The 14,420-nt window shown below is 40.5% G+C and overlaps 3 protein-coding genes across 3 annotated transcripts; all 3 read left to right on the top strand.

The window, feature by feature from the left end:
- Positions 1 to 431: 431 nt before the first annotated feature.
- On the top strand, positions 432 to 2,569 carry LOC139744878 (uncharacterized). Its single transcript, XM_071655292.1, has 2 exons — positions 432 to 1,971; positions 2,543 to 2,569. Exons 1-2 carry the CDS (start codon positions 577 to 579, stop codon positions 2,567 to 2,569), a joined length of 1,422 nt encoding a protein of 473 aa, XP_071511393.1. The 5' UTR covers positions 432 to 576.
- A 95-nt stretch (positions 2,570 to 2,664) lies between these two features.
- Positions 2,665 to 5,332, top strand: LOC139744866 (uncharacterized). The gene is made up of 2 exons (XM_071655281.1): positions 2,665 to 3,942; positions 5,327 to 5,332. Exons 1-2 carry the CDS (start codon positions 2,803 to 2,805, stop codon positions 5,330 to 5,332), a joined length of 1,146 nt encoding a protein of 381 aa, XP_071511382.1. The 5' UTR covers positions 2,665 to 2,802.
- A 209-nt stretch (positions 5,333 to 5,541) lies between these two features.
- Positions 5,542 to 7,270, top strand: LOC139744856 (uncharacterized). Its single transcript, XM_071655271.1, has 2 exons — positions 5,542 to 6,288; positions 7,187 to 7,270. Exons 1-2 carry the CDS (start codon positions 5,542 to 5,544, stop codon positions 7,268 to 7,270), a joined length of 831 nt encoding a protein of 276 aa, XP_071511372.1.
- Positions 7,271 to 14,420: the final 7,150 nt, after the last annotated feature.

Below are 14,420 nucleotides of genomic sequence, written 5' to 3'. Positions count from 1 at the left end.
AACGATGATACACCGTTATCTCTTGCTAGTTTCGAAGGACATCTGGATGTTGTTCAATATCTTTTTGAAAAAGGAGCTGACATGAATGCAGCTGATGAAGATGGTGTCAATCCACTCATCTTAGCATCTCATGAAGGACATGAAAATATTGTTTCATACCTAATAGACCATGGAGCTGATATACATGCAGTAAACCATGAGGGTTATGGTTTATTATATTTTGCATGCAGAAATGGACATCTCACAGTTGCCAAAATCCTTGTTGACAGGGGAGCAGATGTGAATATCAGAGCGAAAGACGGCGTTACACCGCTAAGGGATACTAGTTTTAACGGACATCTGAATGTTGTCCAATATCTTGTTGAAAAGGGATCTGATGTGAATGCAGCTAATGAAAAGGGTTTCAATTCACTCATCTTAGCATCTCAGGAAGGACATGAAAATATTGTTTCATACCTAATAGACCATGGAGCTGATGTACATGCAGTAAACCATGAGGGTGTTAGTTCGTTACATTTTGCATGCCAAGATGGACATCTCAAAGTAGCCAAAATCCTTGTTGACAGGGGAGCAGACATGAATTCTACAGCGAAAGGCGGTGGTACACCACTATATGTTGCTAGTTTGAATGGACATCCGAATGTTGTCCAATATCTTGTTGAACAAGGAGCTGACGTAAATGCAGCTAATGAAAAGGGTTTCACTCCACTCATCGTTGCATCTAAGGAAGGACACGAAAATGTTGTTTTATATCTAATAGACCATGGAGCTGATATACATGCAGTAAACCATGAGGGTTATAGTTCGTTATATTTTGCATGCCAAGATGGACATCTCACAGTAGCCAAAATCCTTGTTGACAGGGGAGCAGACGTGAATTCTACAGCGAAAGACGGTGGTACACCACTATATGTTGCTAGTTTGAAAGGACATCCGAATGTTGTCCAATATCTTGTTGAACAAGGAGCTGACGTAAATGCAGCTAATGAAAAGGGTTTCACTCCACTCATCGTTGCATCTCAGGAAGGACACGAAAATGTTGTTTTATATCTAATAGACCATGGAGCTGATATACATGCAGTAAACCATGAGGGTTATAGTTCGTTACATTTTGCATGCCAAGATGGACATCTCACAGTAGCCAAAATCCTTGTTGACAGGGGAGCAGACGTGAATTCTACAGCGAAAGACGGTGGTACACCACTATGTCTTGCTAGTTTGAATGGACATCCGAATGTTGTCCAATATCTTGTTGAACAAGGAGCTGACGTAAATACAGCTAATGAAAAGGGTTTCAACGCCCTCATTTGTGCATCTGACAAGGGACATGAAAATGTTGTTTTATATCTAATAGACCATGGAGCTGATATACATGCAGTAAACCATGAGGGTTATGGTTCGTTACATTATGCATGCCAAGATGGACATCTCACAGTAGCCAAAATCCTTGTTGACAGGGGAGCAGACGTGAATTCTACAGCGAAAGACGGTGGTACACCACTATGTCTTGCTAGTTTGAATGGACATCCGAATGTTGTCCAATATCTTGTTGAACAAGGAGATGGCCTAAATACAGCTGATGAAGAGGGTTTCACTCCACTCATCGTTGCATCTCAGGAAGGACACGAAAATGTTGTTTTATATCTAATAGACCATGGAGCTGATATACATGCAGTAAACCATGAGGGTTGTGGTTCGTTACATTTTGCATGCCAAGATGGACATCTCACAGTTGTACAAATGCTTGTCGACAAAGGAGCAGATGTGAATACTAGAGCGAAAAGCGCCAATACACCGCTAGAAGATGCTTGTTCGAAAGGACATCTGAATGTTGCACAATATCTTGTTGAACAAGGAGCTGACGTAAATACAGCTAATGAAAAGGGTTTCACTCCACTCATCACTGCATCTGAGAAGGGACACGAAAATGTTGTTTCATACCTTATAGACCATGGAGCTGATGTACATGCAGTAAACCATGAGGGTTGTGGTTCGTTACATTTTGCATGCCAATATGGACATCTCACAGTAGCCAAAATCCTTGTTGACAGGGGAGTAGACGTGAATTCTACAGCGAAAAGCGGTAATACACCACTATGTCTTGCTAGTTTGAAAGGACATCCGGGTGTTGTCCAATATCTTGTTGAACAAGGAGCTGACGTAAATACAGCTAATGAAAAGGGTTTCACTCCACTCATCACTGCATCTGAGAAAGGACACGAAAATGTTGTTTCATACCTTATAGACCATGGAGCTGATGTACATGCAGTAAACCATAAGGATGGTATGTCGTTATATTTTGCATGCAGAAATGGACATCTCACAGTAGCCAAAATCCTTGTTGACAGGGGAGCAGATGTGAATATCAGAGCGAAAAGCGGTTCTACACCGCTAAAAGGTGCTTGTTTGGACGGACATCTGGATGTTGCACAACATCTTCTTGAACAAGGAGCTGACGTAAATGCAACTGATAAAGAGGGTGTCAATCTTCTCATGGCTGCATCTGAGAAGGGATACGAAAATGTTGTTTCACACCTAATAGACCTTGGAGCTGATGTACATGAAGTAAACCATGACGGTGATAGTCCCTTGCATTTAGCCTGCCAAAATGGACATCTCAGAGTAGTCAAAATCCTTATCGATCGGGGAGCCGACGTGAATTCAGCAAAGGAAGATGGTAATACACCTTTGCATCACGCATGTAAAAACGGGAAACTTGAAATAGCACAATATCTTCTGGACAAAGGAGCCGACGTAAATGCCACTGATGAAGAAGGATTCAATCCACTCATTCTTGCATCTATGGAAGGATACCATAGTCTTGTTTCTCATCTTTTAAACCATGGAGCTGATGTGAACGCAAAAACTTTTGACTGTGAAAGTTCCTTGGATAAAGCATGTGAAAATGGACATCTTACAACTATCAAAATCCTGGTAAACGGGGGAGTAGACGTGAATTCATCCAATAAATATGGCATTACACCTTTACAGAGAGCTTGTGAGAAAGGACACGTAGACGTGACACGCTATCTTGTTGAAAAAGGAGCCGATATAAATATTGCTGATGAAACAGGTTTTAATCCTCTGTTTCTTGCATGTCTAAAAGGCCGCCAAGGTGTTGTTTCCTACTTAACAAACCATGGAGCTGATGTTGATGCAGTAGCCGTTGATGATCATAGGCCTTTGCATGTTGCGTGTGTGAATGGACATCTCGCAATCGTCAAAATTCTTGTTGACAAAGGAGCAGATGTGAATTCTCAAGCCAAAGATGATGTTACTCCCCTATATTATGCAAGCGCGAAAGGACATTTACAAGTTGCTTGCTATCTGGTTAAACGAGATGCTGACGTTCAGGCAGCTGATAAAAAGGGATCCAATGCCCTCATCCGTGCATCTGGGAAAGGATACGAAGGAATCGTTACACACCTACTCGAACACGGAGCTGATGTAAAGGCTGTAACCACTAATGGCACAAGTTCGCTGCATGTCGCGTGTGACAATGGTCATCTCAAAATTTCGAAAATCCTTGTCGACAGGGGGGCAGATGTTAACTCATCAACTAAAGCCGGTGTTACGCCTTTACAAAACGCATGTAAAAACGGGCAATGTGAAGTATCAAAATATCTTCTTGAGAAAGGAGCCGACGTAAATGCAGCCGATAAACAAGGTTGCAGTCCTCTCATCCTTGCATCTGTCAAAGGACATCAAAGTCTTGTTTCTCATCTTGTAGACCACGGAGCAGACGTGAATTCAGCAACGATTAGTGGGGAAAGTCCCTTGCATAATGCATGCGAAAGTGGGCATGACGCAATCGCCAAAATCCTTGTAGACAGGGGAGCCAAAGTGAATTCTTCAACGGAAGATGGTGTTACACCATTACAAAACGCATGTAGGAATGGATATGCAGAAGTTGCACATTATCTTGTTGAACAAGGTGCTGACGTGAATGCATCTAATAAAAAGGGATACAATCCCCTCATCCTTGCATCTATGGAAGGATGCCAAAGTGTAGTTTCTCACCTAATAGACCATGGAGCTAATGTAAATGCAGTAACTACTAACGGCACAAGTTCCTTGCATATTGCATGCAAAATCGGACAACTCGCAATAGTCAAAAGCCTTATTGACAAGGGAGCAGACGTGAATAATGTCAATAGACATGGTGTTACACCATTAAATAGAACATGCGAGTATGGACATTTAAAAATTGCAGTCTATCTTGTTGAAAAAGGAGCTGACGTAAATGCTGCTGATTATACAGGTTTCAACCCCCTATTTCTTGCATGTCTGAAAGGGCATCAACATGTTGTTTCTTACCTAACAAATCATGGAGCTGATGTGAATGCAGAGGTCATGGAAGATAATAGCTCATTGCATGTAGCATGTGCGAATGGACATCTTGCAGTTGTCAAAATTCTTGTTGACAGTGGAGCAGATGTGAATGCTATCTTGAAAGGCGGTGTTACATCGCTACAGTATGCTGCATTCAATGGGCAACTGGAAGTTGTACAATATCTTGTTGAAAAAGGAGCTGACGTAAATGCAGCAGATGAAGGGGGTTTCAATCCACTCATCGTTGCATCTGAGGAAGGATACGAAAATATTGCTTCACACCTGTTGGACCATGGAGCCGATGTTAATGCAGTGACCATTGATGGCACAAGTTCGTTGCATATGTCATGTGACAATGGACCTCTTATAGTTATCAAAAACCTCTTAAATCATGGAGCAGACTTGAATTTAACAACGAAAGATGGTGTCACACCGCTACAAAAGGCATTGGAACTAGGACGGTTTGAAATAGCACACTATCTTCTGGAAGAAGGAGCTGATATAAACGCAACTGATGTACAGGGTTTCAATCCTCTCATCCTTTCATCTATCAAAGGACATCAAGGCCTTGTTTCTTATCTTTTAAACCATGGAGCTGATGTTAATGCAGCAACCGTTGATGGTGAAAATTCTTTGGATATAGCATGTGAAAATGGGCAATTCAAAATAGCCAAAATGCTTATAGCCGGGGGAGCAGATGTTAATTCTTCCAACAAAGATGGTATTACAGCTTTGCAAAGAGCTTCTGAGAAAGGACACGTAGACATTGTACGCTATCTTGCTGAGACAGGGGCTGACATTAATACTGCTGATAAAACAGGTTTCACTCCCCTATTTCTTTCATGTATGAAAGGCCACCAAGGTGTTGTTTTATACCTAACAAATCATGGAGGTGATGTGAATGCAGTAGTAATGGGCAATAACAGTTCTTTGCATGTTGCATGTGCGTACGGACATCTCGCAGTTGTCAAAATCCTTGTTGACTGTGGAGCAGATGTGAATGCTATCTTGAAAGGGGGTGTTACACCGCTACAGTATGCTAGTTTCAATGGACGTGTGAAAGTTGTGCAATATCTCGTCGAAAAAGGAGCTGATGTACATACTTGTGATGAAACAGGTTTCAATCCTGTATTTCTTGCATGTATGAAAGGGCACCAGGATGTTGTTTCGTACCTAACAAATCATGGAGCTGATGTGAATGCAGTAGTAATGGACAATAACAGTTCTTTGCATGTTGCATGTGTGAATGGACATCTCGCAGTTGCCAAAATCCTTGTTGACAAAGGAGCAGATGTGAATGCTATTTTAAGAGGAGGTGTTACACCGCTACATCATGCTAGTTCAAAAGGACATCTGGAAATTGCACGATATCTTGTGGAAAAGGAAGCTGACGTAAATGCATCTGACAAAGTTGGTTTCAATCCACTTATTCTTTCATCTCAGGAGGGATACGAAGATATCGTTTCATATTTAGTAGAATATGGAGCTGAAGTACATGCAGAAAACCAACACGGTCATAGTTCTTTGCATTATGCATGCCTTAATGGACATCTCACAGTTGCAAAAATCCTAATTGAAAAGGGAGCAGACGTGAATACCACCGCGAAAGACGGCGTTACACCTTTATATTACGCAAGTTTGAATGGACATCTGGAAGTTGTCAAATATCTTGTTGAAAAAGGAGCTGACGTAAATTCAGCTGATGAAGATGGTACCACTCCCCTTATCGCTGCATCTCAAGAAGGACTCGAAGATATTGTTTCACACCTAATAGACCATGGAGCTAATGTAAATGCAGTGACCATTAATGGCACAAGTTCGTTGCATATTGCATGCGAAAATGGACATCTCACAATAGCCAAATTCCTTGTCGATAGGGGAGCAGACGTTAACTTTTCCGATAAATATGGTGTGACACCTTTGCAAAGAGCTTGTGAGAATGGACATATAGACATTGTACGCTATCTTGTTTCAAACGGATCTGACGTGAATACTACTGCTGATGAGACACGATTCAACCCGATTTTTCTTGCATGTATGAAAGGGCATCAAGATGTTGTTTCCTATCTAATAAATCATGGCGTTGATGTGAATGGCGTATGCGTCGACGATCACAGGCCTTTACATGCTGCATGTATGAATGGACATTTCGCAGTTGTCAAAATCCTTGTTGACAGTGGAGCAGATGTGAATGCTACATTGAAAGGCGGTGTTACACCGCTACAGTATGCTAGCTTCAAAGGACATCTGGAAGTTGCACAATATCTTGTTGAAAAAGGAGCTGACGTAAATACTGCTGATGAAGCAGGTTTCAACCCCTTATTTCTTGCATGCATGGAAGGGCACCACGCTGTTGTTTTATATCTAACAAACCATGGAGCTGACGTGGATTCAGTAGTCATTGGTGATCACAGGCCTTTACATGGGCCATTCTCAGATTAAGTGTTCAATTCCATGTGAGTAAAACCGAAAAATCAACCACAAAGTAATACATTCAAAGATGTGTTTTCGGTAACTTCAAAACCGGTCAAATACGAAACAAAAAGTGGAACATTCTAAATGATGGCCATTCATTGAGTAAAAATGAATTGATATTGAGCATCATATATGATTTTTGATCGCCAATCAGATACGTTACCGCAAATTTACATGTTGTAATGGACTCCTAACTTTGAATCAAATTCATTGTTTTGATCCAATTTCTGTTCAGGAAAAGACATCTGTCCCCCCTAAAGATATTGGGTTTTTTCAAGAGGTAAAGACGTTGTCATCCCTTGCTAATTGGTAGAAATTATTTCTGAGTGGTAGGTTGAAATATGTTTTTTGCTGAAATGAAATATAACCTTAATGCTAGGAGTCCACTGGGCCGGCGCCAGTTCGCGCCAGTTCGCGCCAGTTCGCGCCAGTTCGCGCCAAAGATTATGTGATTGGCGCGTAGTGGCTCGCTGTGGCGCCGAATTAATGTTCGCTCGGAATGTATGTCGCCAAGTGGAATAAACTGGGTGTCATATGGCGTGCGCTAAATGCCACCTGCCTTGCTTCAAACTGGTGCGCCAGTTCGCGCCATTACACGGCTATTTGATTCCAAATTTCACCATGTTGGCGCCATTTGCGCCGATGGACGGCTACTTTGGGCCACTTAGTGATTAGTTTGTGTCAAACGGTCGCAAAATTGGTTTAAACTTGCCGCCACTTTGCGCTACTTGCCGACTATATAAATATCGGCCATCGACTACCTGGTTCAGAACCTCCTCAGCTGCTGTATGAACAAATTCTCTACTATTATTTACAATTTCGATATGTCCGAGGCTTTTGATAATGTTGGAGTGATGATGCTGCTCCATCAGAAGATCATGACAGATGTTGAGGTGGCCACTGCCTATCAACTTATGGTGGCCAATCCTGAAAAAAAAGAGCCTCGTAAGAAGAAAAGGAAGCACAAGTGGTGGTTTAGACTCATGCTCCACCCTCAGCTGAGGGCCGAACGTGGACAGTACCATACCCTCATGAATGAGCTGAGGGAGAATGACAAGAGGAAGTTCAAGAACTACACCAGGTTGTCCCCAGAGATGTTTGATGAGCTGTTGATCAGGCTTACACTCCATCTGCAGAAGGACACCCACTTCAGGAAGGCCACTCCCCCTGGTCTCAAGTTGTGCGTCTTCCTGCGCCATCTCGCCACTGGGGCCACCTATGCCGAGCTGGGTTACAACTTCCGAGTGGGCAAGGAAACCATCCAGAAGTTTGTCCCTGACGTAGCCAGAGCGATAGCTATGGATGAGTATGCTGCAGAAGTCATCTCCCTTCCCACAACCAATGAAGGCTGGCTTGAGGTTGCAGGTGACTTTGAATTCAGATGGAATCTTCCTCGCTGTCTGGGAGCCTTGGGTGGAAAGCACATCCGTATTCAGAAGCCCAAGAACTCAGGCAGCCTTTACTTCAACTACAAGCAGTTCTTCTCGGTTGTCCTAATGGCTCTCGTAGATTCAAAGTACCAGTTCGTGTGGATCGATGTGGGTGGGGTTGGCCATCAATCTGATGCCCAGATCAACAACAACAGTGAACTGGGGTGGAAGGTCTGGAGCAACATCTTGGACAGGGGTAGCAGGTCTTGGAGCGGAGCCTCTATCAGCTTGAGCCAGCGCCACCACGCGAAGATCTTCATCCTCTTCGTCATCTTTGCTGCTTGCAGGGGGACTGGAGCTCAATTTGAGCTTCTTGGGTTGGGGGTCCTTCTTCTTGGACTGCTCAGGTTTGTCATTCTTCCCCTTGCTACTGCCTTTGTTGCCTTTTGGGGCATCTTCTTTGAAAATTATGTGAAATCTTGTAGAAATTGTGAAGGAAAAACTGCGTCTACAGAGGTGTTGTCGAGTCGAATACTGAAAGTTGTGTGAGAAAGTCCTGCGATGCAGTCATGCTTCCATAGGCGGCAAGTGGCGCCGAATGGCGGAAACAAAGTGGTATTTGGCGGAAACCAAGTGGTATTTGGCGCGAAATAGTCACCAATCAGGTGCCGTTTGGCTCGCGCCACTGTTGCTTTGGAGCGCTTTGGCGCGGACTATCCGCCTTTGTAGCGCCAAGTGGCGCCACGTGGCGCAAAATCTCATTGGCGCAACGTGGCGCGCCATAACATTCCAATGGATTCCAATAGGCGGATTGTTTGCCACATTTGGTGCCACTTGGTGGACACTTCGCGCTGAAAGTGGCGCGACGAAGATTTCAAACATGTTGAAATTTTCTTGCCGCCAAACTCAATTTTTGCCGCCGTTACGGGCCACCGCGCGCCAGTTGGGAGGCAGTTTGAGCCACTGCACGCCACTATTAAAGCACCTTATTGGCGACACTAGGCGCCACAGCAAATTGCATTGGCGCGAACTGGCGCGAACTGGCGCCGGCCCAGTGGACTCCTAGCATAAGATTCACTTTGTATTTTTAACAAACTTCGCTTACAAATAAAGTTTCGAATGCCACAAATCATGCAAAGGGAACGATCCGATCTGGAATTTGCACAGGAAACAAATATGAATTACTTTCCCGGGGAAATAACTACTGAAAAACATCGAATTGCCTTTGGTAACGTATCTGGTAAAATATGACTAATAATTTTAATTGTGTATGAAGTAATAAATATCACCTGTTTAATTATTTACCTTATGAATTGATGTAAAAATGAATGATGTAAGCCCAAATTAACCATTTTAAACATTGTACGCAATATTTAAACTATGAAATGTAGTGGAAAAGAGCCCTAAATGTGAGAGCTGAGTTCTTCATTCACAGAATATTCTCATCTTACGTCTGAATGTATTTATCCATCTGACTATAAATATTAAGTTTTGATGGATAATGCAAATAAGGTTTAAAAGATATATTTTTGCAGGCACTTAGGAGGAAGTAGGTACAGTCTCTATGAACTCGATATAATAAAAAGTTTTTTGATCTATGGTAACGTATTTGGCTCACCCCTTTTAATGAAAATGAATAAATATTTGTTCAACTTATCAATGAATCTTGAGTAGTTCTTCATATGTTGAAAAACACTAGAATAAATATGCAACAGAACACTGAAACTTTTCTCGGAAGCTTTTCATAAACTACTTTTTACTCTTTCAAAGTTAGGTAACGTATCTGGCGTACCGTAAATGAATCTGTCGGTGAAGTTACAGAGCAATTTCTACTGAATATTCTTCATTTGAACATAACTTTGATTTTTTTATGGGAGCGTCATTCTGTGCAGAATTGTTTTATGAACACTTTGTTTTACATAACATTATTTGTCACCGTGGGTGCCCTGAATAATACGTAACGTATCTGCTAAATCTGAAAAGCAAAAAAAAATGATATGCTGAATCATAGCTTCGTCATGTAAAATAAACGTTAAATGTTGTTGCATAGAATATGAAAGTGGCTAGGTTTTGTAGAATAGAACTTTTCAGTTTGTGAGCACACAACGATTTGTTTGTCAAAACATTTACAATTTTTTTTCAGCATTTTGATTATGTGGTAACGTATCTGTCGGAAAACTTGGCATTAAGTTGTGAGACACTGACGCAGAAAGAAAAATCATGTGGAAGTGTTGCTCTTTTTCACCTCCCTGTCCTTTTGGTGTAAGAATATAATCCTGAGGTCCAACAAAACGAAGCATGTAATGTGTAGGGATGAATTTTGACCAGATTTGATCCCCTGGAAGCACAAGACCAATGAGCAAAATTCGGTCACGTATCTGGGGTAACGTATCTGTGGTAACGTATATGGTCGATCATGTTATTATGAGAGCGATATCTGCCGAATATTTCTCACTTGTACTGAACTTTAATGTTGAATCGATGCGTCATTCCGAGGAGTATTGTGTAATATACATTATTTGTCTGACATTGCAATATCTGTCGCAGTGGGTGGCGTGAAATGTATGTAACGTATCTGTCCAAATAAAAATTTAGAAAACAGATATTTCAAACATTGTACCGTATTCTCAATAAAAAGCTGTCGCACAAAAAAATTAAGTACTTGCAATGTATGAGGTATATCCTCAGGGTTTCATATACACAGGGTCATTGCATAGTCTTGTTGTTTTCGCAATGCTGTAACACTAAAGAAACTGGTAACGTATCTGGCGGTGAATTTGGCGACAGGTTTCAAAAGGCTATAAAAAAGAAGTCAATAAAAATTTTGGAACTTTTCGAGTATTGTGATTAGCACATATGATATGCTCATCGTCCATGCAAATGATATTTGAAAAGTGTGTTTGTGGACGGAGAGGAGCAATAAAACATAATACTAAAATAGCCGGCGACACTGCGTTTTGGGGGTCTTAACGAAGTTTAACAGCAAAATTTTATACAAAAAGGCAGACAACCGCATTTGATCGTGTTAATTTAAACAAATAATGTCCTCGTGATATATTATAAACATTTAGATAGTATCTAATAGGTTTCAGGGAACCGCAAACTGTCATGGAATGTCGGCGACACCAAAACTCCGTATTTGCACACTTTTACTGAGAATGGGCCACATGTTGCATGAGTGAATGGACATCTCGCAGTTGTCAATATCTTTATTGACAGGGGACATCTATGTGAATGTTAATACGAAAGATGGTGTAACACACCAGTATTATGCTAGCACGAAAGATAATCTGCAGGTTGCTGATTATCTTGTCGAACAAGGTGCTGACGTTAAGCCAGCTGACCACAAGGCACTCGATGCCTTCATCCGCGCTTCTACCAAGGATACAAAAGCATTGCTACACACCTTGTACACAATTTAGCTGATGTCTAACCATTAACGGTAATGAAATGAACATAGCGCAATTGTTAAAATCCTTCATGACAGGGGAGCAGAACGGAAGATGGTGTGACACCATTACATGTGGCATGTACGTCAAAATAGAAATTAAGAACCGGCGTAGTACGTTGTTGCAAAAGGAGCTGATCTTAACAAACCGTAATGAAGGGTTTCAATTTCATCATCCTTGCATCTTGGGAAGAATACAAAACAGTTCACACACGTAGTAGACAATGGAGCTGATGTTAACAGAGTAACTACTAACGGGAAAAGTTGGTTCCATTTTGCATGTAAAATTGTTGAAATTACATTTGTTAAATTCTTGTAGACAGTGGAGCTGACGTAAAATATGCATCTAAAGATGGTGTGGCACCTTTAAGAGTGGTATTTTAAAATGGTCATGAAGAAGTTATGCAGTATCTTGTTGGAAAGGAAGCTGACGTAAGCGCAGTTGATGAATCAGATTTAAATCCACTCATCCGCGCATCTATCGAATGATTCCAGGACGTTATGTGTTATCTTTTATAACTTGAAGCTTATGTTGATGCAGTGACTGCAGACAATAGCAGTTCATTGTATTGTGCGTTACAAAATGGATATAGCACATTTGTAAAAATAAAAATAAAACAAAAAAAATCGATTCGGGAGCTGACGTGAATACTGAAAAAAATGTCATTCCTATTCTATGCATGTTCAAATGGACATGTACATGTTGCTACGTCTAATCATGACCAAGGAGCCAACTTAAATACTGGTAATGCAGATGGCTTAAATTCCCTCATTTTGGATTCTATAGAAAGACAACAAAGTGTTGCTCTTCATCTTTTAGATCATAGAGCTGAAGCGAATGCAGTATCTGTTGGTGATAGTATGTTGCATGTCAAAATGAACATCTCACCATTGCTAAAATCCTTGTTGACAGGAGAGCAGTCGTGAGAATGGGAACATATAGCTTGAACTCTCTCTTGTAGAACATGGAGCTTATGTATATAAATGCTGATGATGTTCAAGTCGCAATCCCCTCATTCGTGCATGTATGAAATTTCACTAAATTGAGTGTTTCTCACTTTTTAAACAATGGACCCGGCGTGAATGTTGCAATCATGAACGGTTAAGAATTCGATGCATATTGCATATAAAATGGACACCTCAGGTTACCGCAATCCTTGTTGGCAAGGGTGCAAATGTTAAAGGTCCAGTTTACCTTTGGGAACAGTGATTTTAAAAATGTTCAAGATATAACATTTGATGCATATGTGTAGGTCTGTTGTATCACAAAACATCCTACCATATAACACTTTCGCAATAAAGCCTAAAATATAGGGAGATATCAGTATTTTTCTCAATAAACCGTAACTGTAGACGGTTTATTCTGGAAGCATTCTTATTATAACTATTGTTCACATTTTGTGAATTTAACAATACTTAACATCGATTATACGGACTCAAATTTTTACAGTGGTTGTTTCTATCCTTAACTCACATTTCAGAACTATTTTAAAGCACTAATGCTGGGTTTTTGTTTCATCTGCAAATGGTAAATTATGCCTTTAATACTGTCACGACACTCGGTGCTACACCTCTGCATTACTTCTAAAGGATACTTTGAAATATAATTTCCCAACCATGGATCTGACGTAAGTTCTGGTAGAAAATTAAATGTGGTCCTACGTTCTAACGCGTTGTAATCCAGGAAGGAGATTTTGAGTCCCTAAAATGTATCTTTGACAAAGGCTTATATATTTATCGCCTCATCACTGCCACAAGGCATGTATTAATATTGCTTATATTATACACTTGAGTTTGTTCACAAAAAAAAAAAAAAACACGTTAAGTCCATATTTGCCAAATGGAGATATTTGCGATTAAAGGTCAAGAAAAAAAAAGAGAAAGAATAATAAGAACAATTGTGCTTCTTTTGACCATAACTTCAAAAATATACTTTTATATTATGTAGTGACTGATATATCATTTAAAAGGTATTATTTTGTATTTTATGAAAGAGACCGTGCTTCAAAATCTTCAAAAATGGACTTATCGGTTTTTTGCGAACAAACTCTTTACTTGTAAGCAGTAAAGTTCTATTGCTAACTAGAATTGTTTTGTTGGATTTGATGAATTCTACACAATACATTTTATCATTTGTGACCGTGCACCTCAAAACGAACATAAAGTCGCACACACTGATTTTGCGTGAGGACTGAAAATAAGTGAAATGGGTCAACCTAGCCAAACTTGACTTTTTCATATTTTCTGAAAGAGCGGGTCTTCTTTTACATTATGCTAAAATTTGGTATCATAAAACGGGCAGGAAAGTGTGTTTTTTTAGCAATTTATCTCGAACATTTTTGGTAGAATAGTGTGATTAGGTGTGTCTTTAGAATCCCTTTTTCTTTTCTGAAAAACCTTGTCCACACTCTTCACTTTCAACTCTAATAACTTTTGAAAGGATAGAGCTACTGCTTTGAAAGTTGGCATTGATTATGGACAGAATGTGTTAATGAGGCATGTTTAATTTCAGTTTGATCTGATAATCCCTTCATTGTTGTTACTCTGGTGGTTTACTTCCTGTCTTTTGTCCCATTCATTGCACAGCCAGTACGGCTTGGTAAAGATTAAGCGCTTGAATAGACACTGTACTTCAGAGCCTCTTTTCTCACTTCACACTTTTCCTGAGTTTGTGCTTTCTTTCCAATATTTAGGCATGTTAGGAGAGTCCATTTGATTTGAGTTATACATCATTTTAAAGCTTAAAGTCTGCTCTTTCAGAATATGGTCTTAACTAAAAATTCATGTCTGGCGAC

This window comes from Diadema antillarum, unplaced genomic scaffold, assembly GCF_040938485.1.
Source record: "Diadema antillarum isolate AM-2024a unplaced genomic scaffold, OU_Dant_1.0 scf00000035, whole genome shotgun sequence".
NCBI lineage: Eukaryota > Metazoa > Echinodermata > Echinoidea > Diadematoida > Diadematidae > Diadema > Diadema antillarum.
This window is presented reverse-complemented; position numbering and strand designations above follow the sequence as displayed.